Below are 25,610 nucleotides of genomic sequence, written 5' to 3'. Positions count from 1 at the left end.
AGTAGTGGGGGTTGTCATTAGACTGTTGATGCAGTAATCTAGTGGTGTCCTGGAATAGGTGGTGGACAGGTTCTAGAGCTATTGGGGGTGGGGGGTGGGGTTTGAACTGGCCTGACTTGTTGATTCTGGTAAACGAGGGTCAAAAGGATGTGATCCAGGCAAGGAGGTACATAGAGTGGAACAGGGGGAAGGTTGGAGGAGGGTGGGGGAAGAGAAGATGAATTTAGTGTTTGAAATACTGACAAGAGAACAAAGCAGTGATTTCTAGTAGTGTGTGTGCTCAGCTGCTAAGTCGTGCCTGACTCTTCGCAATCCCATGGACTGTAGCCCACCAGGCTCCTCTGTCCATGGGATTTTCCAGGCAAGAATACTGGAGTGGATTGCCATTTCCTTCTCCAGGGCATCTTCCAGACACTGGGATCGAACCCGCATCTCCTGCATTGGCAGGAGGATTCTTTACCAGTGAGCCACCTGGGAAGCCTGTGATTTTAACAGGCAGGTGGACAGGTGGTCTGAAATTCCAAAGAAATCTGGAAGACAAAGCTCTGGTGTGGGTTACAACATGCACGGATGTGAGTAAGGTAACCAGGGATTCCATCAAGTGAAGAAAAGCAGGCCTTGAGAGAAGCTTGCATTGATGGGATGAGGATGCGAAGAAGAGTGACCTTCACAAGAGGCAGTGGAGGGACCCATGTGGAGTTACAGGGCCAGTGAAAGAGGCGTTTCATGTGGGCCAAGCGGCCGTCGCTGTGACACCCACCAGTACATCAAGGAAGATAAGGACTGCAAAGTGTCCCTTGGCTCTGGCAACAAGGAAGTACAAATCCTCAGTGAGAACAGCTTTAGGGAGGCGAGGAAAAGTGAACAGGCTTTCGAGAACTGAGTGTGTCGAAAGAGAGAGAGCACAGTAGCAAGTGGGGATGGGCGGTCTTAAGAGGTCTGTGTGTGTGAAGGGCTGGGACTTGAACAAGTTACATGTTGAGAGGGCAAGGTGGAAGACCACGAGGAGAGGGGCAGGGTCCTCTGGAAGGAAAGGATGGGCCAGAGCAGAGGCCAGGGGTCCCCTCTCCCCTCACAGGGTGGAGGGAGGAGAGGTGGAAGTAGACGCCAGGGAGTCCATAGGTTTGGCGGCCTGAGAGCGTCTAGGCACGGGTGTCCCCTTGTTCCAGTGGTGATACTGGATGGGACACACGTCTTCTTGTGCTTCCTCCGTGCAGGAGGGAAGGCGTTAGGGCGAAGGAAGGAAGGAAAAAGGGGGAGCACAAGGCTTGTTTTTTCCCCCGAGTTTGGATTTTTACCTTTCGGAATTCAGTTCTAGTATCAGGGATCCCCCATACCTGCCTGCTGAGTCCACAGACCCCTGTTTGGGATAACACAGGTGTTCTCTCTCTCTCTCTCCTGTTATTCACAAGGGCAACAGTGAGAGGCTGAGACTAAAGGCCTGGGCCTTCTCAAGGTAGAGTTGAGACCAGACAGTGTATGGACAGTTTTGAAAAGAATGAAGAGTCAGACAAACATCTGGTGATGAGGAGAAAGGTGTGCATCCCAAGAAAGAGGAGTGACCTCATCTGAGATCTGATCTCAGCAGCGAAAAGCAGCAGGAGAGGAGGGGATGAACTTGGCTCAGATGCAGACCATATTGAATCGTAAAGGATCCTGTGATCAGGCACAGGAAGGAGGGTTAGAGTGAGCAGGAAAAGAAAGAGCCTGGGAGATGAGCAGAGAGCACGACACTCAGAGCTCTCAGGAGAGCTGGGTCAGAAGTATCCCACTTGGCCAGAGCCTGCTTCAGTAGACTTCTTTTTTCCCTTGTATTTATCTGAAGTACACTCTATTTGCACTACAAGCTCTTTTGGCAAGCTTTAGAAATCCTTTCCCTCAAGGAGGAATTTTGCTGGATGCAATTTCACAGTAAACAGATGTGGTGGAATTTTAAACATACAACCTTGTCGACAGAGGCTGAAGACCTAACGACAAAAGTGCCTTCTGCCTCGTTCTTCACGCTGGGTGAAGCAGTTTCTGGTGCCAGCATTTGCAAAGCAGGGTCAGCTGGGGGCCGGGGAGGGACAGAGGGCAGTGGAGCTCTACTCTCAGGGGCAGAGGCTCTGTTTTGAGTGTTCTGAGAGGGAGAGGAGAATGAGGAGAGGAGCTGCAAAATGCTCGAAAAAGGAATTTTCAGTTTAGGAATAGTTTGAAACTATTTATGCACAGAGCATCCTAACAGACTTGGAAACATAGTCATTAACTATTTTGGGAACTAAATCAAACCTTAAAAGGACAGCAGAAAAAGTTTTTCCACTGCTGAGTGTGAGGGTTTTCACCCCGGATGACTGCAGCTGCAGAGGTTTCAGGGAGGGGCAGGCCCACGGAGGTGTGACGTCGCTCCTCCCACCTCGTGGCTGAGGCCTTGGGGGAAATCAGTGAGAACAGGACAGGAGGCACATGCAAACAGGCGCTCCGGCTGGAGCAGCCCACAGCCACGGGATCCCTGTTAGCGGAGCAAAACAGCCTTTTCCATTGCTCCTGGGAGCTGAGCACACCTAGAGGTGACACCTCAGGCTCAGCCGGGAATCGTGATCACCTGTGTCCACCCATGACCTCAGGTGGACCTGGCTCTAAGAAACAGGTGGGGCCTTGTGACCAAACTCTCTCAAAACGTGATTCTGCGGCAGGACAATGAGACAAGTTGACAGAGCAGGATTAGATCATGCAGAGACATTCCCACAAAGCACAGGAAAATTTAGGCGCAGACCAAGAGATAGGTAACAATCCCTGGGGTTATCTACCAGCACAATATTACCAACAGTATCATTTGGAGGATAAATGAACCAAGCTGCTGACAACACACAACACAGCTGGAGTGGCTGCACAGAGTGTGTTATGGAAATACTGCATGAAGAGAGGCTAGGGCACCACATCTGACCTGTTGCTTGGCCATAAAAAATTACAAATTATCTCCAGATCTCACTGACGAGGATGTATACTGACTGTGTTTAAGTCTACCCTACGCTTGCTAGCCCTGGCATTTGCATTTACTGACATTTACAACACAAGAAGAGTCCGATACAATTTACGAAGATAAAACCCAGCCCCAAGAAGTGCACACCCTGCCTTATGACACACACGAGTGCTGATGACAGCGCCAGGGGGTTGACAGTGGCTTTTGTGGTTGTGGGAATGGCGAGCCAAGACCAAGACACAAATGTGTCAGGGATTAAGCAGTGATTCAGTTTCTGCAGTGCAGGCTGTGATCTCACACTGCTGAGATTCTCAGTATTCCGGTGAAACAGACACTTTCTACTAAAGCTAGTAGATTTATGTGACCTGCTGAGGAGTAACAACTTGATGGCAGCAGCATGAGAGACAGACTCTGGCATTGAGGGTCTTAGGCATTTAACACACTCAGGACCATAATTCTCACCCATCATTTTGAGGAACAAGGGGAGGAGCAAGTCCTAGAGCCTCCTAACAGAGCCAAGTGGAACCTTGGCCTAACCTCCTCCACTGAGAGGTGAGGAAATTGTGTACTAACCACAACCAGGCTCCATAGTATTCCTTCCCCGCTGAGTCTGGCATAACCTGTGCTCTGAGTGTTACCCGGCAGCTCACCTGTTCCAACATGTCCTTGGGCAGATCCTCCTGCTCATCCATGGTTAGAATTGCTCGTTTGATTTCATCATTGGATAATTTCAACCTGGAGAAAGAATGTTTTAATTTGTTGTGACTACTCAAGCTGATATTGTTAACAATTTAATATAAGATAACTCATTTTGCTACGCCAGTTGCCAACCTACAGGTACCATTTTTCTCAAAATCTCTCAGTGAAAGCTTATTTCCTGACCGTGTGGCACCTAAAAATAGTATTTTGAAATGGCTTTAACATTCTTTCTGGGCTTTGTAATGCTCTGCTGACACCGAGAACAAAGCTGTTATGTTCTACCATTTAGTTTCCTTAAGCAAGGGATTGGAAGATGAGAAGTAGGGAAAACACCCACACACAACTATTTAATACATAGTATTTACAGATTGCAGGTCAAAGAGGAAAATTAACTTTTTAACTTGATTATGTGTCAGGAGTGTTTAAGGTTTGCTCTCAAATTAAAAATGCATGTTGAGAATGTTATTGTGAAAAAAATTGAATAGTTGATATGCAAAATAACATAGCTGAGGCGTGTTCATATATGTTAGTTCATTTTGGATTCGAAATAACTGTGAAGATTTTTTTTTAATAGAGGGAGAAACTGAGGCTCATAATGGCTGAGTGATTTGCCCAAGGTCAAACGCATACAAAGGCACAGTATCTAACACAAACCCAACACTGTTGATTGCTAATCCCAAATTCTTTTAACAAATAGTGCTTATCTAGTTAATATCTCATAGGGAAGGATTTAAGCAAAAACTCAAATCCGATTTCTGTTTTCCTGTCTACCATTAATTCCTATGGTTTACTGATTTATATGAAGGATTTATGTCTTGATTATGGCAGGACAACAAAGTGTTGAATGTTAAAAAAGATGAAATTAAAACATGCTTGTAAAAATATGTTTTTATTAGATATAACCAAAAGTCTTAACTGGGGCAAAAAATCTTAATCAGATTATTAGCTGTTACAAAAGGATCATTCTTTTGTCCTGCTTATAAGCATCAGACTCAGACTTATTTAAAAATTCTTACTTCCTAATAAGCTACCACTAAGGTCTCATATTAACATTATTTTATTCATTCTTCTTGTTTATGATCTTCAAGAAGAATCACATTTAGGACAGAGGATAAAGACATAAACACACAAATATAGAGCAAGGAATATAGCCTTCATGTGTCACATCTGAAGGAAGGGGCTCTGGCATCAGACAGGTTGTAATCATGTCTTGGCCCTGACACTTCCTGGCCAGTGTGACCTTGGAAAATTTTTTTTCTTTAGCCCCAGTTGCTTCATCTATACAACAGAGATAATAACAACTATATTTTTTTAAAAAGGATATTTTTGTGTGTGTAAAGTGAAATAGCACATGCAAAGAGGTTAGCACAGTGTCTCACTATAGAAAGGGCACAATGAACTATGTATATTCTGCAAGGCAGATTTTTCTACCCAGGGAAAAAAAAGCAGCAATACTTATGTAACATTAATGTTCAAGTGCAGCTATCTGATCAATAAGTAGGCTTATCATGAAACTTCCCAAAGTGCTCTCAGAGCCATTATTTCACTAGAGTTTCCCTCTCTGTCTATAGCACCCATTAGGCCCAGGAGTATTAAAAAAGAAGTCATGGTGCTTATTTTAAAGGTGCTTATGTTTGAGATGGTTAGATGGCATCAGTGACTCAATGGACACAAGTTTGAGCAAACTCCAGGAGAAGGTGAAGGACAGGGAAGCCTGGCTTGTTGCAGTCCATGGGGTGGCAAAGAGTTGGACGTGATTGAGCAACTGAAACAAATGTTTGGGAAAATCAGATGATAGGCAGAAACACTCCACACAAAGGTTACCTATGCTGTCCCAAGAGGGCTGGATGAGTGCACAGGTGGCCACAGAGCCCATGAAGAGGAAAGGACCTGGGCAAGACACAGCTCATTCTGGACATCTCTCGCCTGTCCTTTTCTCTAGATTTTGAGATGATCTTGTTAAATGCATCCATCCTGCCATCGATACTGAATGTTGTTTCATGCACCAATAAGTAGGCCAAGTAGAGGAATCAGATTGGGGAATCCTACTGTATAAATACTACTCTATTTCGTGCTTTTGAAACCAACTAGAGCACCTAGGCAACACGCCAATTTGTCCATGTTCTAGAACAAGACCTGTTCTCTTCCCTAGTCCAAGTTGTAGCACCATCATAACTCCTGGGCCATGGACAGAGACTCTGGACCAGACAGACTTCTCCAGGTTGATTTGGTCTGGAGACAATCATTTGCCATGAACATGGTCATTAGAACATCATGATGTAAAACCACACATCTTAAACGGCACAAATAAGTTTATTTGGCATGGGTGAAACATACAACAGGGGAAAACTCTATCCCGGCTCAAGATCTCCATCACATGGGCCCTGGGTAGCCCTAGATTTCAGGACACTAAAGACTCTTGAGTCAAGTGAGGGCAAAGACCATGGTGTAGCCAGCAAGGCCAAAGAAGCAGGATGAGATAAGGCTGAAACTGCCATGAATGAAAACCAGCGGGCTGTGGAAACATCTAAAATTATCATGAGAAAAGCTCCATTTATTTAAAAAAAGATTAGTTCTGTGTCCTTTTCACACCAAGTGGGAGAACCACTTTATAGTGTCTTTCTGCTGAATCCTTCTGTTTTCCATGTAAGAGAAAAGGAGTTGAACATCAGAGTGAGAACAATACTTGACGTATCAGATTTGCATTTCATTAGCTCCCCATATGGAGTGCAGAACTTCTTGCTTTTGAAATTATATATATTTATGATGTTCAACCCCCTGAGGCTGTCTGGACTAAACACTGGCTCTAATTCATAACAATTTTGGTTTCTCTTAATGTGGCCCACAAAGAGACTTGAGACTTTAATGGCTAGTACTTAAGAAAATCTGCCTGTCAACATCCTGCCTTGCACGTGGCCTGTGGGAGCTGACAAAGCAGCGGTACCTTTGGGGAAAGAGGAGGGGGGTCCGCGGCCCTCTGGGAGGCTTCTCTAGGTTGCCAAAGAGTTCTTAGTATCGTCTGTCATCCATCAAATGAGCTGCTAATCTCTGTAATTGAAGGACCCTACCAATCCTAAACTTTTAATGGCTTTGAGAGCTTGGCAGTGTTCTGGTGTGCAGGAGGGTGGCAACTTGTGAGACACCCACTTCAACCTGCTATGCAAGGCAGGAAACAAACTGGCCATTTAAAACCAGTATTTAACTCCACCTTGCTCCACTCAAGTATTTCAAAAATTTGCCAAGAGACCTGGAACATCCAGGCGCAATTAAACTAAGTTAAGGATGGGTGGCTAGATCAGTCAGAGCTCTGTTTCAGTGGATTTAAGCCAAATCCCTCCACTTTAAAGTAGCTTTTTGTGGTTTACTACACCCTAGCTGTCATGTTACATGAGCATCTGGAAAAAAAAAAGAATGGCAGAACACTTCATAAAAGTGTATTTTAGGGGGTTCATTTTGCAATATAAGCCAGCTTCCGAGATTCTTTTTTTTTTTTCATTTTGAAAGGAGAGGAGAGGTATGCTTAGGGAATAAAGGCGAGAGAATTGTTAAGTTGCTACATGTCACCTAAACATACACAGCAGAGAAGCTGGCTGACTCTGCCGGGGGCCTGAGGAACACTTCTCCGGCATACCAAGTCCATTCCACTCACTTCTCAGGTCTGTGACAGGTAGGATTTGCGGTGGCCTGAAGCACCCCACCTTCCAGACAGCCTTTTTCTGGGTGCTGAGAGACCCTGGCCTCTCACGCTATGAGCACATGCACTTTCTCCCCTGCTTGGACCCTGCGATGAGGTGGGCTTTCCTTCCAGTTGACCTTTTTGGCTCCAGGTGAGGCCGTGGAACCTACGCCTGGCCAAATGGTCCATGAACTTCTGCAGTGTGTGGGTAAGGAAGAGTTTTTAAAGATAACCAAACACTGCAGACATGTGCACATTACAATACCACCCACAGAATATGCCACGGGCTTTCGCTGTGGTGGAATCTGGTATAATGACTGCATTGCTGGAAATTAAATTCCCAGTCAGCAAGAAAAGTCAGAGAGAGGGTCGCCAGACTTTGGGAACGCAATAAGCAGAAAAAAAGAAAGGCAGTACGTGTGGAAAGGCAGGAGATCTTGACATCAGCTTGGAAACACTCCTACTCATCCCCAGGTACAAAGTCAGTCTCCAAATGCTAGTGACAGTTTCTCTCTCCAGTCCGTCCCTCATCAGGTTTTAGCTGAGCAACAAAAAGAGCGTCCTGTCTGATGGCAGCCTGTGCCTTCGGCTCTTGACCCCTTCCAACCTATCCTGCAAACCCATGAGATCAAACTCAAAACCTTACTGAGACAGTGCTCTTCTCTGGAGCAAAAGGCTCTGGATCCCCTGGGAATATAATCGGGCCACTGACTGAGCAGCTGCCACGTGCGGGCACTCTGTTAGTACTTCTCGCACGCTGGGTTCTCATTCTTACAAACCTACTACTTTCATTACCTCCATTCTATAGACTGACTTTGGGTGGACTCAGGTTGTCACAAAAGCACTAGACCTGGATCTCAGATGCTCCTGCCTGACCTAATTTAATCCAAGTGAGAGACTGCAACCACAGAGCTCTCTCTACAGCTCCGCTTGAATGCTCGCCACCTCCCCCCCACCCCACCCCCGCTGCCTTTGCTCCTGCTGTATGTACCCTTGGAACTGCCTCCCACCCGCCCGCCCACCCAAGGCCCACTTTCTCAGGAAAACCCTGCTGCTGTCCCCTCTCCCTTTGGCTGGGGGCTCCCTATCTCCTTCCTGCCAGACCAGTCTAAGGCCTGCATTGTTCACAAGTCATCTTGCCTGTGGCATTTTTCTTCTCCAATTAGCCATGTGCTGCCAAAGGCAACAGTGCAATCGTAAGTCTTGGGACATCCTACAGCATCCAGCACAGTGCCAGGCAATTAAACACTCCAAAGTGACAACTCTAAGACAAAAAGCATCAAAGCACCAAAAGCATCTTTCCCATCCTTGAAGCCCCTTGCTCCTTTTGTGTGTAGTCATGCATCGCCCATGAAAAGGAAGAGTGAAAGCAAGGTAAATTGCTGAGTGGTTAAACGACTAAATAAAGAACAAATCAGTTCTGCTTCATTTCTTTTACCTTTAGCTGTCCTGTGCTTTCCTGAAGAGAGAGTAAAACTATTGAGCACTGAGCAGAAAAGCATGCAGTCCTGACTCCTCTGTGGCATAGTGGCTTTTAGACCTTGATCAATAAGGCCCAATTACCATAAGGGTAACTTGGTCTCAGAATCAGCTTGTCACACATAATACATTTTCAGTATTATGTGCTCATTGTAATATTTATTCATTAAATTGGATATTAACAGATAATTTAATAAACACAAGACAAGTTCTTAGAATAGTCCACTAGAGAATTTAGGCATATTCACATTCTAAGTCACCTTAGCCGTTGACATTTTTGATGTAACAAGGGAATGATATATGACAAATATGAAACAATCCCTCCAATAATGGGATGGGAAATTTGCTAGAAAGAGTTGTAATCTTATCTATAACTACTGTAATTACCCTCGGTGGCATCTTGTACTGAGAATGATCTGTCTACGAGGAACTGGGTCACAGTTAGAGCTCTTAAATACTATAAAAATTCAGAGTGATGGCTCTCTTTGCCAAGTTGTTTTTAAAGGGCTCTTCTATACTGCAAAAGCACAAAATAGAGGGGGAAGTTCTAGGGTTTAAAAAAAGACTTTCTCTAAATTTTCATATAATTTTGCTATTAAGTAAAAATGTTACTTGTAAAAAGAAGTTGTAACAAAACAAATTGTACAGTCTATAGAAAAAAAGTATGTAGACCTTCAAAACTATCTTTGATAATATCTTTCTGGACTTCCCTGGTGGCTCAGATGGTAAAGCGTCTGTCTACAATGTGGGAGACCCGGGTTCAATCCCTGGGTCGGGAAGATCCCCTGGAGAAGGAAATGGCAACCCACTGCAGTATTCTTGCCTGGAAAATCCCATGGATGGAGGAATCTGGTAGGCTACAGTCCATGGGGTCGCAAAGAGTCGGACACGACTGAGCGACTTCACTCACTTCACTCTTCTGAACACAGGTGGGGATAAACACAGGGCCTGGCCGTTTACACAGCTTCTAGCCAGAGGCAGAAAACTAAGTGCTAATAGGATGTTTCGCATTACCTTACTAGTTGTATTAAAACTCAGGGGGGTCTTACCAAGCTTCAATTTCTCTTTCTCTAAAAGAAACATTTTCTCCCTAAAGTAATATACATCTGGCTATCAATCAAGCTTCTATGCTGCAAACCAAGCAGCAGTGCTTTGTGTTAAATTTACTCTAAGACTTGTGTGAAAAATAAGAACTACTACTTTCCACCTTCACTCTTCCTGAAAGAGAAGTCACCTTGCACCAGCCTCGATACAGATTCAACATTCTTTCCAGAGTGTAACCAATGTGACTTAGATTGTACAGAATGCCCCAAACTTCAGGGTTCTTTACATTTTCCTTCGCCTCATCAATATTAGGTATCTCTGCCTAATGTGAAAGTCCTTTTTAGAGAAAAGATTCAGAAAAGCTACTTGAAATGCCCAAGACCAGCTGACACATTCCCTGAAGCTATTTATAATAGGATTCCAGGCTCCCAAATTTCCTTTCTTTTTTTCAAGCTCTAGGACCATGATGGTTCATCAATTATGAAAAATACTTTAGAACAGGGCTGAACTGGATAGCATTTTACTGAGGTTTATTGACATATTTTTAGTCATAAAAATGTTCACAAAGAACATGAAATAATATAATCTGAAGTATAAAAGGGTGACTTAAGAAGCAAAATGAAACAAGAGGCTTCATGGTGGGTGCTGAGTCTGTGACAGTGTTACTTCAATGGCCAAAGTATTAACAGCTTGAAAGCCAAGAAGTATAAATAAAAGTAAAGTCCGTTTTACAGGCTCGCTGGAATAACCAAGCAAAACATTGATTTGAGATGGTCTGCTTTTTAAAATTTAGGAGTCTGTGGAAATTAAACCCCAAGAAAGTAGGCACCAGCTCTGACATATTCCATGAGGGAAAGTAAACACTAAGAGTTCTCTTCACCTTGGACAGAAGAAACTTGGAGAGCTGACCCTCAGTGGAGTCCAGGTAAAAGAACGAGCCCAACCACGTGGTTTGGGGCCACATGATAGAAAAGGTGGTCCTACCAGAAATGTTGAGACAACATCAACAATACCTCGAGAGAAGGATGTTGCAATTCTGAGCTCTCCGACCATCGATCACCGAAAGCTCTCTGACTTTAAGTTTGGAGCCCAGTGTGTCATCAATGGCATCTGCTTCTTTCTATAAAGAGCAGGAAAGAAATCCATCAAAGTCAAACAGGGACATTCCGACTTCAGACACACAGTTTTCCTTTATATTTGCTGTTTACACGTACACACGCACACACGCACAGCTGAGATGGTGAGGGGAATGGAGGTGGGTGGTGGGACTGAAACAAAGGCTAAAATCTAGTTGACAAGAAAAGCTGACCACCCACATTTGAAAAAGCATTATTTGGAAGAACAAAGTGCTTCTAAGTTGAAGATGCATAAATTATCAATGAGCGCTACCCTCCTTTTGTCCCCCAAATCCCAGTGGAGAGCAGACAGAAGGACTGTCACTATGAATCAAGCTCAGCTGAGGCGTGCCACTGCCGGTCCAGCCATCTGCAGGGCCCATGCACCCCAGCACCATTTGCATCCCGAATACTCAGAAAGCTGAACAATAAAACCTCCCAAACGTCTTCATGTGCAATAGGAAGCTCCCAGGCCCAGATGCTACCTTTCATTACCCTGGAGCCTGATGGACAACAGGGAGTGTGCAGTTCAGGCATTAGTTCAATTTACTTCAATCAACAATAAAACACTACTTGCACACTCTGCTGCTGTACTGAGAGTTGTAAGCAAGGAGGGCCATAAATTATGGTGGAAAAGGCATAAGGCAATTATACATACAGTACCTTTTGGGTAAACAGAGCGTCAAGGTAAAAACAGACTGATTTGATATACAGCGAGTCTGATTTTATGAAAGGTTGGGATCAATTTAAAAAATAGATCATGGCATTTAAAAAATGTAAGGAAACCAAACAGTTCTGGAACTGGATAATGGTTTAGGAAACAAAGGCAATATGGAGTCTATATTAAGAAGCAACATGTGACCAAACTTTAACTATTTCATATTGTGCAGAGATTTCAGGCATACCTCTAAATATTCAGTGAAGAGTTGAAACCCAATGTGGAAATAACTAGACATTGCATTACCCTATCAGAAAAAAACCCAGGAAAACCAAGACATTTTGCGCTATAGTGAGCCAAGGAGTTATATTAAGCAAGGTGGGGATTTTAGCTCACTTACCTGCTTGGAGTTACTGTTCACAAAGAAATCCTACAGCCATGGCAGAGGCATGGAAAAGGCAAATAAGATACATGCAGTTCAGATATCACAGCAACACACAGGAAAGTCAAGGAAATGAGTGACACCGGGTAAGAGGTAATTTATGCCCCAGGAACAGCAATGAGAGGTGATGAAGACGAGAGTCTGGCTGAAGATACACTGACAAACAGGGTACTAATAAGCATTCAGGTTCAAGAGAGAAGATAGCAGGTGCTATACACAATTTTCAATGGTGGCAAATCAGATTCAGATACGAAAGGACTTAAAACACCCCCAAAAGAGTTCAAGTTGGGGAAGGAAAAAAATCCTCTTTGAAAGGACCACTGGGTTCCATGTATTTAACATGACAACTGAAGCAGAAAATATGGATCAATTCCATCAACTTGAGGAAACTACCAGCAAAAAAATTTTTTTTTGAGTGGATAGAATAATCTTCTGTCTTCTTGTGTCATGAGGAAGAATGAAGAAAAGAAAAAAGACAAGTTCAACAACATAGGTCAGTAAAACCAACCCTCACTACAGTCCAAACAATGCCTGTGCGTGTTCTGAGAGGTATGAGGAAAAAGACAGAATTTCCAATTAAGAGACAATAAGTGATTCATGGGCTACAGAGCCATTGGTGGTCCTGTCCCCATTGCCTCAGGACTGTTGTTCATGAGACAAGGGCAACAGTCTTTGTTTAAAATAGTTCATAGAAAAGATTTGGAGTGAAGAAGAGGAAGAGGTAGTTGACATGTTATGAGAAAGTCACAGCTTTCTTTGCATATTTTTGCTATGATGGCATGAATAAAGAAGCTTCGGTGTGCAAAATACACCCCAGCTTTCGGGCCAACTACTTGCACAACCAGCATTTACTCAGCAGATTCCTGAAGGCCTCACTGGTCCCGGCAGCACTGCCAAGGCCAGTTTCACACAGATGAGCTGTTTCACATCGTTCTTCAAATGTGAAACAACACATATCCTCCCCTGGCTCCACCTATACAAGGAGGGATTACTCTTCTGGAATGGCATTTAAAAAAATAAATTGATAACCACACGAAGCCTTTCTTTCCTCTGATGTCACAGTTTTATTTTGTCCCTGTTGTAACTGTCAAGTTTTTTTTACCCTGAAACTCCTCAGGACTCTTTCCCTGTAAAAGCAGTTTCTCTTTTCAAGAGCAGAAAAAACTCTAGTGTAGTGAACTCCATGAGGTCATCTTACCCTACTTTTCATTCTTAAAGAGACAAGTTGCAAGCTGGATTTAGACACCACTCTCCCTGTCTGGCCTTCAAAGAAGAAACTTGTATGCAGGCCCCTGTAACTCATTCTCCCCAAGTTCCCAGTGTCAAGAAATTAAGACCTCTGACCTCTACTGTAGTGGGCTACAGAACCAGGCCTCTAGCATTTGCTAGGGATGTGACTTGGGGCTCAGTTTCACTATCCGTACAATGAAGTAAACAACTGGATTACTATTGTGAGGATTAAATGTGATAATGAAGATACGGTATTTTGTACAGTACCTGTCACATTTTTATGAGCTCAACACTTGGAAGCTGTCATACATTACAATTATTTTACCTTTCGAGACAATGATCAAGTCCATTTCTTTGGCCATTGCTCTGCTTTTCAGTTGAGCTGAAGCACAGTTGGTCAAGATCTCCTGTTTATAACCAGCAGCAGCACTAAGTGTAACCGTTAATAGCAAAGTAATTTATCTTATCTTTTGCAAGGTGAGGATGAGGAATGCCATGGGAGAGTTTGGCTAATTGGAGGTCTTGAGATTCCCCCTTTTTAAGAGTCCTTTAATCATCACATTGTAAATAAAATCACAAAGTTTCTTAGATGGAAAATGTTAAAAATAATTATGTTTCCAGGCTTATTTCAAATAAGTTAATATTCTCTTTGAAACTAAATGATTCACTAATTGGTTTGGCCAAACATGACAGCACTGTCTACATTTGGCTCCACCCAACAGGATGCCTGATTTTTCCAGACGATTTTTGGTACAGGGATTAGGATTTGGAAAATAAATAGGAAATCAGAGCTTGTATTTTCAGGAACCAGTGCTGATAAATTCCTATAGATAGAGTTTCACCATGTAATAATGACTCACCATTTTATAGACAAAGACAACTTTTACATGAATGGTTCTTAATCTTTTTGAGGTTGAGATCCCTTTGTAATTCTGATAAAAGCTAGAGATCCCTGTCCAGAGAAATGCATGCACTAATATTTAAATAAAACCCTGTATTTGATTAACTCTTACCATGTTGTCTAGCTATAGAACTTCTACCATCTACTGTGGAACTAAGAAAAACCACTATTTACAGTTTTTACCTTCTGCCTTCATGTGCCATGGCTAAAGATCAAGCTTATTGAATCATTGTCCTAAATCATATACTTGTTCAATGTTAGAAACTAGAGATACAGAATAACAAAATATGTAAAAAGAATAAAAAAGGAAATTTCTTTGCCCATCCGTAAGATAAATCAGAAGATACCACGGAATATTACAAATGGGACCCCAAGAATGACCCCAACAACTTGTATATTACATGTTAGGAGGAGAGTCAGATTCTAAGCCAAGGAGAGTGGTTATCTTTTGTTCTCTGTCAGAGCAGAAGGCTTTGAAATACTATGTGCTGATAATAGAACTATGAAGAAGGGGTGTCCCCAGGCAGAGTGAAGAAGAGGAATGGAGACAGCCAGTTGCTCATTTGTTGTGACAGAAAAACGTCTTCCTTTAGATATAGTAACTCCAGTTCATTTTCACTCTACCAACTGCATAGATAGGGAGATTGAATTTATAACATCTCAAGATGAAAATTTCCCACAAAATGAAGATAAATAGTTCAAATGTATCTGAAATAGTGCTAATATGCAATGTGCTACATTATGTGTTAAAATAAGTCTTTGTGGCTGGCTTAGAAATCATGTGTAACACAGTTTCAGGGAGGAAAAGAGGTTCTGAGATTTAGGACATTGACTTTTAAATGAACTTCTGGAATGTAAGCAGGGAAATAACTGCATGCTATTAAATTCCATTTCGTGTAGTACATAAGCTTACATATTCAGTTCTGCACACCTTTGATATTTACACTGGAAAAAAAAAAATCCTGAATAGAAGTGGTCTTGTTCTTAAAACTGGACTTAAAGACAGTGTAAATATCTGTTCAGTTTTTAATGACTCAATATTTCTCATATCAACAGGGCATATCTTGTGTGTGTGTGTGTACATTTATATATATAAAATCTCTCCTAAATGGCATTAATCAGTGTTCACCTAAATTATAATAATCTGAAGCTTAAAATTTTTTTTCAAAATCTTACTCTGTGTAGTGTTCCTGTTACATGTACACAGACAATGGTATTCATGTACTCTTTGCCTCTCTGAGAAATTTACTTGGTCACATAACTGGCTGAAATCCTGAGAGCTTGGTCAGGGTTATATAGCTCTGGAGGGAAGAAAGAGAAGATATTACAGGAAAAAAAAAAAAAAAGGTTCCCAGTATTCATTTGGGAGTAGAAAAGAGAGCAGTTTCAGTGTGATAACAATTATATAGAGCATGGCCAAGATTAAAATGAAAATGCACAGGTTTTTGATGCTGCCATTAGTTATAAGATTAGGGGACATAATGACAGAAACCCTGTTTCCTTTATCCTGTGTGCTCCTAACTAGACTGCTTTCATCTTTCAATTTTCTGTCTTTCAACATTCAATAAATTCAATGGAATGGTTGAAATTACCTTCACTTGGGAAACACATTTATGGTTTAAAAATTCCAATCTCATATTCTTATACCAAGAGGAGAAACATAACTTGAATCAGCTGAGCAAGTGTGCTGAAAATTTTCTCCGGGAAGCACTCTTGGAAATGTCACAAATGATTCTACTTACCAGTCTACGACTTAGTGTTAACTGCAACTGAAATGTTCTGGTCTAGCCTGACTGGCATGACTACTGATTACTTAAACAGCAATTGGTTGCTAGGAGACAATTACCCAATTGCTAGGCTTTCTGCAACCCTGTCTCTTGGAGCTCTTGAGAGCTGTCCACATATTTGTCCCAGAGCATTTTGGCAGCATCCTTCTGCACCTTCTGTTGAAAGGCAGTTAATTATGAGTCTTGTAAACTTGGGTCTTTCAACCACCTGCCTTCACAGTAAATGTGATCCACAAGCTCAGACTTGAATAGCATCATTTGAATAGATGCTGTTTTCTCTTCCTTTTATTTACTTCTCTAAGTTCCCAAACCTTCATCTTAGGCAACCAGAATGGGCCAGTATTAATGACTGAAACTGAAGTAGGGAATCAATGGAATGTGCGATGAAGTCAGAAGAGTATTTGAATCTACTGGAAACTGGCTAAAATGTCCTAAAGAGCCCAGAATAAACCTTCCTGGGATAGCAGAGAGAGAGAGTGTGTGTGAGAGGGTGGAAGAGGCCTGTTGTGACCATTCTGCAGTGAGTATGGTGCAAGTACCAGCCATGCAAGAGCTCTCGACACATCCTTTGTTTGGCCCTTGAAAGATGAGGTATCTTGCTTTCAACTGGACAACGTCCTATCTTCTTTTTCTTCATTTTCCTTTATTTGGCATGTATGACACTGCACAAGTTTGCCTTCATACTTTTGTGGAGGCCAGGCTGAGAGCTCCTATTTTGGAGTCATGCTGTCATGGCAGGCAACCACCTGCATTTTTGTACTTTATTAAAATAGCATAAAGGGTACCACAAGGAAGTGTTCCCTCACTTAAGGGAAAATATTCTAGCTAAAAGACATACTACTTTTCCTTCTCAATTTTAGTTTCATCAAAGGCCATTTTGAAAAAGAAAACCCTCAGATGTTGTTTCTCTCCAGCCTCAGTCCCTATTCTCCCTCAGGGCTTGGCAGTTCTGTTCTGAGACACTCTTGGGAACCAGGCCAAGCCTCAGCAGACTAGGAAGTCTGCTGCTTGTCTGAGGATGCTCCACCCTGGGCGTGATTCACGCAGGAGGTAAGGCCCTCCGGGTAAAGCCTGAGGAAAGCCCCTGCACAGACGCCTGGCCTCTGCCTCTTCCTGTTCAAGACGCAGTCTGCTCCTCCTCAGCCTTTCTCTCCCCCAGTCACTCTTAAGAGCTTTTTTCCTTATGCTCTGGGACTCACTTTTCCCCTTCCCAGATCTCCCATTGACTAAGACCCCACTCTACCTTTTCCTTGTTTTTCTGAGACTCTTGGCACCAAGCCACTTGGCTGTGAACTCTACTAAGATGTCCTCTGGAGGAGTGAAAGGTACCACACAAATGTGACCAGTGCTCACGACATGATGCTGCCTACTCGGCCACATCAAATCGCACGTTCTCATGACCATCACATTGCTCACTTTTCAGAAGTGCCTCGGGTCCTGTTTGTCCCATTGCCATCTCCACAGTTGCTCAGCCTTCACGGCCGCGCTTCTGAATTGATCATATTCCTGATGGAGTAAAAACTTCCCCCTAGGTTCTATCAAGCTGCCGACTTATAGTCACTTCCCATCGCCCAGACTTTTGAAGATTCCTTCTACTCAACAGCCCTATCACAATGTTCTACTGTATAGCACAGGGAGCATATTCAATACCCTGTTGCAAACCATAATGGAAAGGAATATGAAAAAGAATAAATATATGCATAACTGAGTCACTCTGCTGTACAGTAGAAATAAAACACAACATCGTTAAAAAAAAGAAAACAAAAATGTCCTAAAAATAAAAAAGGCACTCCATTTCTGATAATAACCCCTTGAGATATATATGTATAACTAAAACAGCTTCAGAAATGAACACTGGGAGGTCACACTACAAGTTACGTACTTCTTCTACTAATATCTTCACCTGGCGACCCCTGTGACTAAGCACAAGTGACAAGAAGATACAGACTCCTTCCACCAGTGGAGACAAGGTTGTAGACACACACCAGAGTATGATTCTCTCCAACAAGGAGCTTGTATGCCTTCAACATGTACACACATGCACACGTGCAGGCACACACACACACAGGCACCTAGTCACACATGCAGCCCCAACTGTTATGCTATTTGCAGGGACATTTCAGGGTAGACCAAATGGCCTAGACTTAAGATGCCCATCACAGTATGGTTAAGGCAGATGGCCCAGGGATCATGCACAAGAACATGAACTTCTTAACTGTTTCAGCATCTGGAGGGCACAAGCTCTTACCTGTTGTCTTTGATAAGCAGAGAAAGTTCTTTCCAGGTCTTCAAGATCTAGAACTTTGAAGACTTTTGTATCATCAATCTCGGTCCATACTGTTCCTTCCAGTTTGTTCTGCAAACATCAAGTTAATAAGTGCTGGGGTTTATAGTTAGACACAAAAAGAACAGATGCAGTTATTTTTTTTTTAAAGTGCTGCTCTCCCAATTTTTTCGCTTACCAGATGCTCAGAATGAGCTGGCTTTAAATAACATGTCATTTATTTCAGAAGCTTTATCACTTAAATCTGAGCTAGTGAGAACCCCAAGTCTATGTGAGAAAATGAAACCATTGGAGAGACAGGGCTGTCTCCCTGTCAGGGACAACACAGTAGGCTGCTAATGCAGTCCATGAGATGGCAAATGTGAACAAACTGGCTTACCTCAGGCAGCTTAGACCAGTTGAAGGATTTCAGGGCATTTGTGGGCTGAGGAATGTTCTTCTTCTTGAGTGCCAGACCCAGGGGGGCACCAGGAGGTGGCATGATTCCCCCCAAGGGAGGAGGCCCTGGGGGAGGAGGGGGGCCTCCTGGGGGGAGGGGAGGAGGCGGAGGAGGACCCATTCCACCTGGCAGAGGTGGGGGTGGTGGGGGAGGGAGGAGAGACCCTGGCACAGAGGAAGGAAAGGGTCCCCCGGGGGCTCCAGGTGAGGATACACCTGGGAGTGACGCGCAGACAGCCCTCTGAAAAATAAAAATAGGAAAAGGCAAGATCAATGGGAGAAGTAAATTCACTGGACGATTGTGAGAGTCTGAAACTCTGCCTACCATGTATGTTATAGAGAAATTCACACATCTGAGATTGTGGGCTTTAAGGGCAGTTGAGCCAAATGGACTTGTACATGGTGCTCTACACCTCTCACTACTGGTACCATCCTCCAGTTTGATTTTGATGATAACAAGTTTTCATTTTAAGAAGCTAATGTGATTTCCTCACTCTTGTGAGAGGATCTGCATTGGAGAACGAATACCCTCAACCATCTCTGCTAATGTGCAGGGTCAGCAGAGGCAGCAGGTTGTATAACCACTGTGGTGGGTCAGGAGAAGGTTCAGGCTCTCTTCCTGCCCACAGAGCTGACTACGTAAGGATGGGGCTCCGGGCTGAGTGAGGCATCAGCAGCTGCCCAGCCATGGAGACCTGGCCCTGGGCCGGTGGCCTTACCCTGCTGAGCTCATGCAGCTGGGCCGTGAGGTCCGCCACCTGCTGCTTCACTTGCTTGTGCTCGGTGGTCTCTTTTTCCAGTTTCTCTTTCATTTTATTTAAGGTCTGCATCATCTCTTCCTTCTCCTGGGTCTTGGCATCACATTCTCGCTCTTTCTTTTCCAACTTCTGTTGTAACTCATTGTGCTCTACACAGGAAAACAATTGGACGTGAAAATGGTATACTCTTCAAAGCTGAAGCATTTTTCTCCAAACAGAAAATTGACTGAGGTTGACTGGGAGGCTCTTTATTAGGCAAATATCATTCCTCTTCTCCATCGAAGGGAGCAACTCATGGGCTCAATGGTGCTCGTGCTTAGGGGGCTTTGCATGAACAACTTTATCAACTGCATCTGTAGAAGGCGGACGAGGCCCTCCAGTCACAGTGTCAAAGAGGGGACACGAGCATGGGCAGCTGTCTGTGGAGGTGAACACAGCCTGCTTGGTATTTAATTCAGAATTCTGTCCTAGAAATGGTCCTTTAGTCACCCTATGGAAAGTGACTATTAATAGGACTTCTTTTCACAACTTAAAAATGGGAACGAGAGAAGGCCAGTGTTCATTAGCTAGGTTTGCTGGCTCAGGTCCAACTAGTGGAGGGGCTGAAAGGGAGGATCCTGCTCTGGGAGGAAGTGCGGCTGCCAGACCCAAGGTTTGTCCCAACGTGAAGCCATTGCTCCCACTCCCCTCGAGGGCCCTTTGGACTTGAAGTGCTGTATGCTCTGGCACAACAATTATTAAAATTTGGAAGGGCAAATTTTATCATCTCAGCATTAAACACCTTCAGGGCAGGATTACCTGCTGAGCATGAGAACCCTAAGAGAAGAAAAATTTTAGCTCTTAGCTGTGGTTCCACTGACTCCCCCAGTCCTGCTATAATGGAACAATGCATCCCATTCCGCATAACGTTTGCTTATGCTGCCAACACACCTGCTGCCTCTAGCACTGACAAGAGTGATGCTCTTTGGAAGAGGACGAATGAGGTTTAGGCTGCACATTTTTATTTCAAATACTTGGTCCCAATCCCTAGTCTTTTTATATCAATAAATCCACTAGAGATAGAACCCACTGGGACAGAGCTATACAGTGTTGGGCTCTGTTTCTGAATTTGATAACACATTTAAATACTTGCTTTCTCTCTGTCTCTTACTTTCTCTCTTCTGAGTCCTCCAAAGTCAGAGTTTGCAGAGAAGGGTTCAAGTCACTAAACTCCTTGGATTTTACCAGCCTTGGAGTTGATAACCATCCTTGGTTGATAACCAACCAGCCTTGATAACCATCAACCTACATCTACCACTCTACAGATGCTTCCCTGACTTCTTCAGCAACATCTAAAAACTACCCCACTGTATCTCCCTTTCCTTCTTCTATCTCCAGTTCATTCCTCTTTGACAACTGTTTAAGACCTGACTTCCTATCACTGGTCACTGCTGCTGCTGCTGCTGCTAAGTCACTTCAGTCGTCACTACCCTTTGACAAATCTGACCAAGCCTCAGAACCACTTGAGAGACTTTAACATTTCAGAACCCCCAGATCCCATTCCAGGAGTCTATTCTATAGATAAGGGACAGGGCTTAGGAACTTTCCTCTGACTGACCTCGGCCATTTCCTGTAGCACCACCTCGACTGCTTAAATCCTACAAAACTTTCTACCATTTATTGGTGGTGGTTTAATTGCTAAGTCATGTCCAAGTCTTCAGATGCCACGGACAGTAGACAGCCAGGCTCCTCTGTCCATGGAATTTCCCAGGCAAGAATACTAGAGTCAGTTCTCATTTCCTTCTCCAGGGGATCTTCCTGACCCAGAGATCGAACCCACGTCTCCTGCATTGTAGATGGTCTCCTGCATTGCAACTGTATGCTTTACTGCAGAGCCATCAGGGAAGCCCTCTACCATTTATTAGGCAAGTAATAAATGCCAGGCTCTATGCTAAAGTCCTTGTATTTTTCATTTAATCTTCATAACAACCCTATTAGGTTCAAGCTTGACTTTGTAGAAATAGACTGGAAGAGTAAGGACTTAGCCTACTCACATAGCAGTCAGGGGCAGTCTGAGACTCAGACCCAGAGCTCAGTATAGCACTTGACCTGGCAGCCATTCAGGACATTCCTGCTACATGAATGACTCCCAGGCTTATGTCCTAAGTACTCTCTTCAACTCACACACCTTAGTCTTCAGGGTATATCCCCAAAACATCACTCATTCATTGACCATCTCCTCTGGTGTAACTCTCTCTTTACCCTACAAGTTAGGGTAAACCAGTGTCTCTATTCTTTCTGTAGCAGTTTCCGGAATTAATTTATAAAAATGTATGTGCAACCTCACTTATTTAAGACCAATCTGAATTCATACGAGGAACCCATAATATAATAGAACTTCATATTCTGTATTTTCCAGTACCAGTGGTGAGACTGCTTTTCTGCTCAATGGACAAAATGTGATATGAGGAAAGGAAATGCTTCAGCATCTTGTGGACTAGCTTTTCAACACATTGAATATCGAGGCGAGTGCTATTGTATGTCACTGGTGTGAATGCATCACTTGGATAGGGAAAAGGAAGTCAGTGTGCCAGCATAATGAAGAGTAGTGGCCAGGAGTATGACTGTTTTCTCAAAGGGTCCAACTTTAACTTGCTAATTTTTAAGGAGGAGAAAAGTTCCATCCATTCTGTGAATTGTTGTCATGGTGATGGGCATGACCCCCAAGTTACTTGATGCTAAGTGTTGATATCAAAGACATATTGAGACACTCATCAATAGCTGGCCTGTTAACATTTCATAACATGTACGTCTACAATGGTCAGTGATTTTCTGCATGATTTCTCTTTTTGTAACTGGTGCCAAATTAAGGTCAACTGGAGAACTGGACTGCTGAAACCAAGTGGCTTGAACTTTGCTTTTAAAATTCTGGGTAATCCCTGGGTGTCCCTTATTATATTTCTTAAAATCCAGTGTGCTTTAAAGAGCAGTTATGAGGAAGGTTGGCATGAACGGTAGTTAAGAAAATCTGAATTAATGAATACTGAACAGCACATGCTTAAAAAATGCAGATCATTATAATAAAAGGATAAAATATTGAGGACTCAACATGACAACTAAGATAGTCTGATTCAAGAAAAACTAGGCACTGCCCTTAAGACATGATGCTGGGAAAAGGCTGTTTATGCACCAATGTCAATAAGAAGCATCAGTGCAAATTTCTAAAATATACAGTAAGGAGAGCTGTCCAATAACCAGTAACACCACCTTTTTTCTTGTCAGGACCTCATCATTTACCTTTTCTCATTTTTTCTGCTTGTTCTTTCCACTGCTTAACTTCATTTTCATTAACCAACCTGTATAAAAGTTAAAGGAGCATTCATTACAAAAAGCACAAAAGACCGACTGCTAAATGCATGCTCTCTAGGTACAAAAATTGTTTAACACAAAGCAAGTCCTCAGCATGCTTGAGACCCATTTTAAATCCAGAGGTTACACATATATATTACATGTATACATATAGGAACTCATCATATCTGACCTCCAGAACACTTTAGTTCTCCCAACTGCTATTTTGAAGTAAGATAAAACAAATGTCTTACATTGTTGCTGTTATCTCAAGGGCAGCAAAAAGAAGCAACTTACATCCTGACGACATTCTTGATATTAAAGTTTTCCAAAGGTGTGGAGTCAGGGTCTTGACCTTTGTCATTCTGAATAACTATTTGCTGTATAATTCTGTCTAGGAGTAGCCAGTACTGAACTGTGTTGCCACTTCTCTTGTCTAAAAAAGAAAAGAACAGTGGAAATACTTCAAGTGGTTTCAAAACTTTAATGAATATTTTTCAACAGGGGTCACCCACCAGAGTCATAGAACCAGACAGATGTTTACCACCCTTCCCAAATATCTGGAATCTGACACTCAATGATCACTGATCATTTACATGATTGAGAGGTACTTTTTATCCCCTTGTACATGTGTTGTAAGGCATATATTTATTTTTAAAATCAAAGCAAGGTATAATTCATTTTATTCTGAGAGCTTTGCAACACCCCTTAAACTGTGCAACAACTTTGCTGTTGTTGTTTAGTCACTAAGTCATGTCTGACTCTGAAACTGCATGGACTGTAGCCCACCAGGCTCCTCTGCCCATGAGATTTCCCAGGCAAGAATACTGGAATGGGTTGCCATTTCCTTCTCCAGGGGATCTTTTGATCCAGGGATGGAACCCGTGTCTCCTGCATCGGTAGGCCAGTTCTTTACCACTGAGCCACCAGGGAAGCCCGCAGACACACTGGGCTGTCACAAAACCGAGGTTTGGAATCCCTGGTGTGCACCCAACCTAAGCCACACTGTTCAGATGACAGAGACCTCTGAATGATGTCCCAACATTCACAAACACATGTAAATCACAAACACTCACAAGGCATTTGGAGGCAGTGGTGCAAGATGGACATGAAGTGAGGGTAAGCTTCACTGTGGGTGAGCCTCTTCCTGGTCAGCTCAAACATCTGAGTAGCACTTTTTGTGTCTATGTGAACCTGTTTCATATAGAAAAGAAATCTAAATCAAGCATTCAAGTTCTTCAATTCCTACAAGGTAAGGTAAGCAAATCCAAGGTAAATAGAACCTAATCCTGCCACTTAGGTAGCAAAACAGAAATGTGATTTTGCTCTTACATTACACAACTCTATGACACACATTACAACAGGGAAATTTGTGAGCTGCCGAGTCAAAACAGAATAATTGTAAGTATACGTACCAGTTCAAATCTTTTGGCAAATTCTAGCTCATCTTCATTTCGGAGCATTTCAAAAAAATCTAAATGCCTGAAAGACAAAGACAATTTATTAAAAGTAGAACATCCTATAAACACAGGCACATAGGAATCAGGACATAAATACTAAGACCTTTCCTAAAATTTCAGAGATATCTCTAAAAGAAGTATCACAACAGAATTAAAATGCCTTCCCTTAACTATGTGCTAAGGAAAAAAGACACCATTTATCTGAAATGAGATCATTACAAGAGACAAATCTAAAAGCCTAGGAGGCCTGGCACGTAGAAGACAATTCATAAAAGTTTACAATCCAAAAGCAACCAAATCCAGATTCTACTCACAGAATCTCTTCATGGAAAAATAAGTCCATATAAGTAACTTGCTTGACCACTGAATTAAAGATTACAAAGCAATGGTCATGCCTTTTACTTATTCATACAAATATTTACTGAGCCCCTAACTACTGATACTGGGAATGATTAGTTCTATGGAGACAAATACATGCAGGTAAAGGGAGTAGAGAATGATGGAGGTGCGGTAAGGTAAAGAATGTGAACACAGCGACTGGGCAAGATCTCGCTGCGCAGGAACAAGCAATTTGGACATCTGTGGGACAATCTTTTAATGCTGAGGAAACAGCAGGTGCAAATGCCCTGTGGCAAGTCTACATGATCATAGACTATTAAGAAAAGAAGCATGGTGGCGTGCATGAATGAGGGAGAAGAGTGGTAGAAGGAAAGATCTGAAAACTTGTAGGTTATGTTAGAAATTGTAAAATTTGCAGACAAGCAAAGGAACAGGGAAGTGGATATTAACATTCACAGAATATCTATCAAAGATGCCATGTGATTCCACATGTTTTACAGTAACATTTCATAAGAGCCCTTAAAGATAGTGTCATCATCATCATATTTCTTCAGGTATAGAAACAGTAAGGTTCACAAAAATTGAGTAACTGGATCAGAACACATAGCAAGTAGGCAGCAGCACTAGGATATGGATTCCTGTTTAATCTCAAAACCTACACTAAGTTCTCTACACAATCTGCTGCTTCTTTCATGCAGGAAGTCTTACTAATAAAAACATCATTACCTGGTCTAACATTCTGGTACAAGTTCCTTAGGTCACAAGTAGTTCAGACTGGCACTACACACATGGAAAACACATGAGCTATCTCCTGTCGTAACAGTGTGACTTACCTATCTAATGTTGAATTTTCATGTTCCCTTAATTTATCTATTACAGGCTGAATTCCCAACATCAGAAATTCATAGCGAAGATGAAGTCTAAAGTCCAAACTTTCCTGAAAGTAGAAGGGTGATGGAATACATTTTTAAGCTCTTTAGAGAACATACTTGTAAGTATTTTTTAATTGTTCTT

General features: G+C 42.7%; 1 protein-coding gene across 5 annotated transcripts in view; it reads right to left on the bottom strand.

The window, feature by feature from the left end:
- DAAM1 (dishevelled associated activator of morphogenesis 1) overlaps window positions 1-25,610 on the bottom strand; it is a 191,639-nt gene that overhangs the window by 22,528 nt on the left and 143,501 nt on the right. For 4 of the 5 annotated variants that reach the window (XR_009496029.1, XM_059890352.1, XM_005211966.5 and 1 more), the window contains 10 exon segments: window positions 25,430-25,533; window positions 24,213-24,279; window positions 23,874-23,991; window positions 23,095-23,233; window positions 22,747-22,805; window positions 19,432-19,619; window positions 18,654-18,953; window positions 18,239-18,346; window positions 10,871-10,977; window positions 3,610-3,694 (listed from right to left, as the gene is read on the bottom strand). Coding sequence is in view for 4 of the 5 variants with exons in the window: in XM_059890352.1 (XP_059746335.1) it covers window positions 3,610-3,694; window positions 10,871-10,977; window positions 18,239-18,346; window positions 18,654-18,953; window positions 19,432-19,619; window positions 22,747-22,805; window positions 23,095-23,233; window positions 23,874-23,991; window positions 24,213-24,279; window positions 25,430-25,533 (1,275 nt within the window). In the remaining variant the exon portion in view is untranslated. 5 annotated transcript variants of the gene reach the window in all.

This window comes from Bos taurus, chromosome 10 (genome assembly GCF_002263795.3).
Source record: "Bos taurus isolate L1 Dominette 01449 registration number 42190680 breed Hereford chromosome 10, ARS-UCD2.0, whole genome shotgun sequence".
NCBI classification, from domain to species: domain Eukaryota; kingdom Metazoa; phylum Chordata; class Mammalia; order Artiodactyla; family Bovidae; genus Bos; species Bos taurus.
Note: the sequence above shows the minus strand (reverse complement) of the source record. Positions and strands in the feature narration are given on the sequence as shown.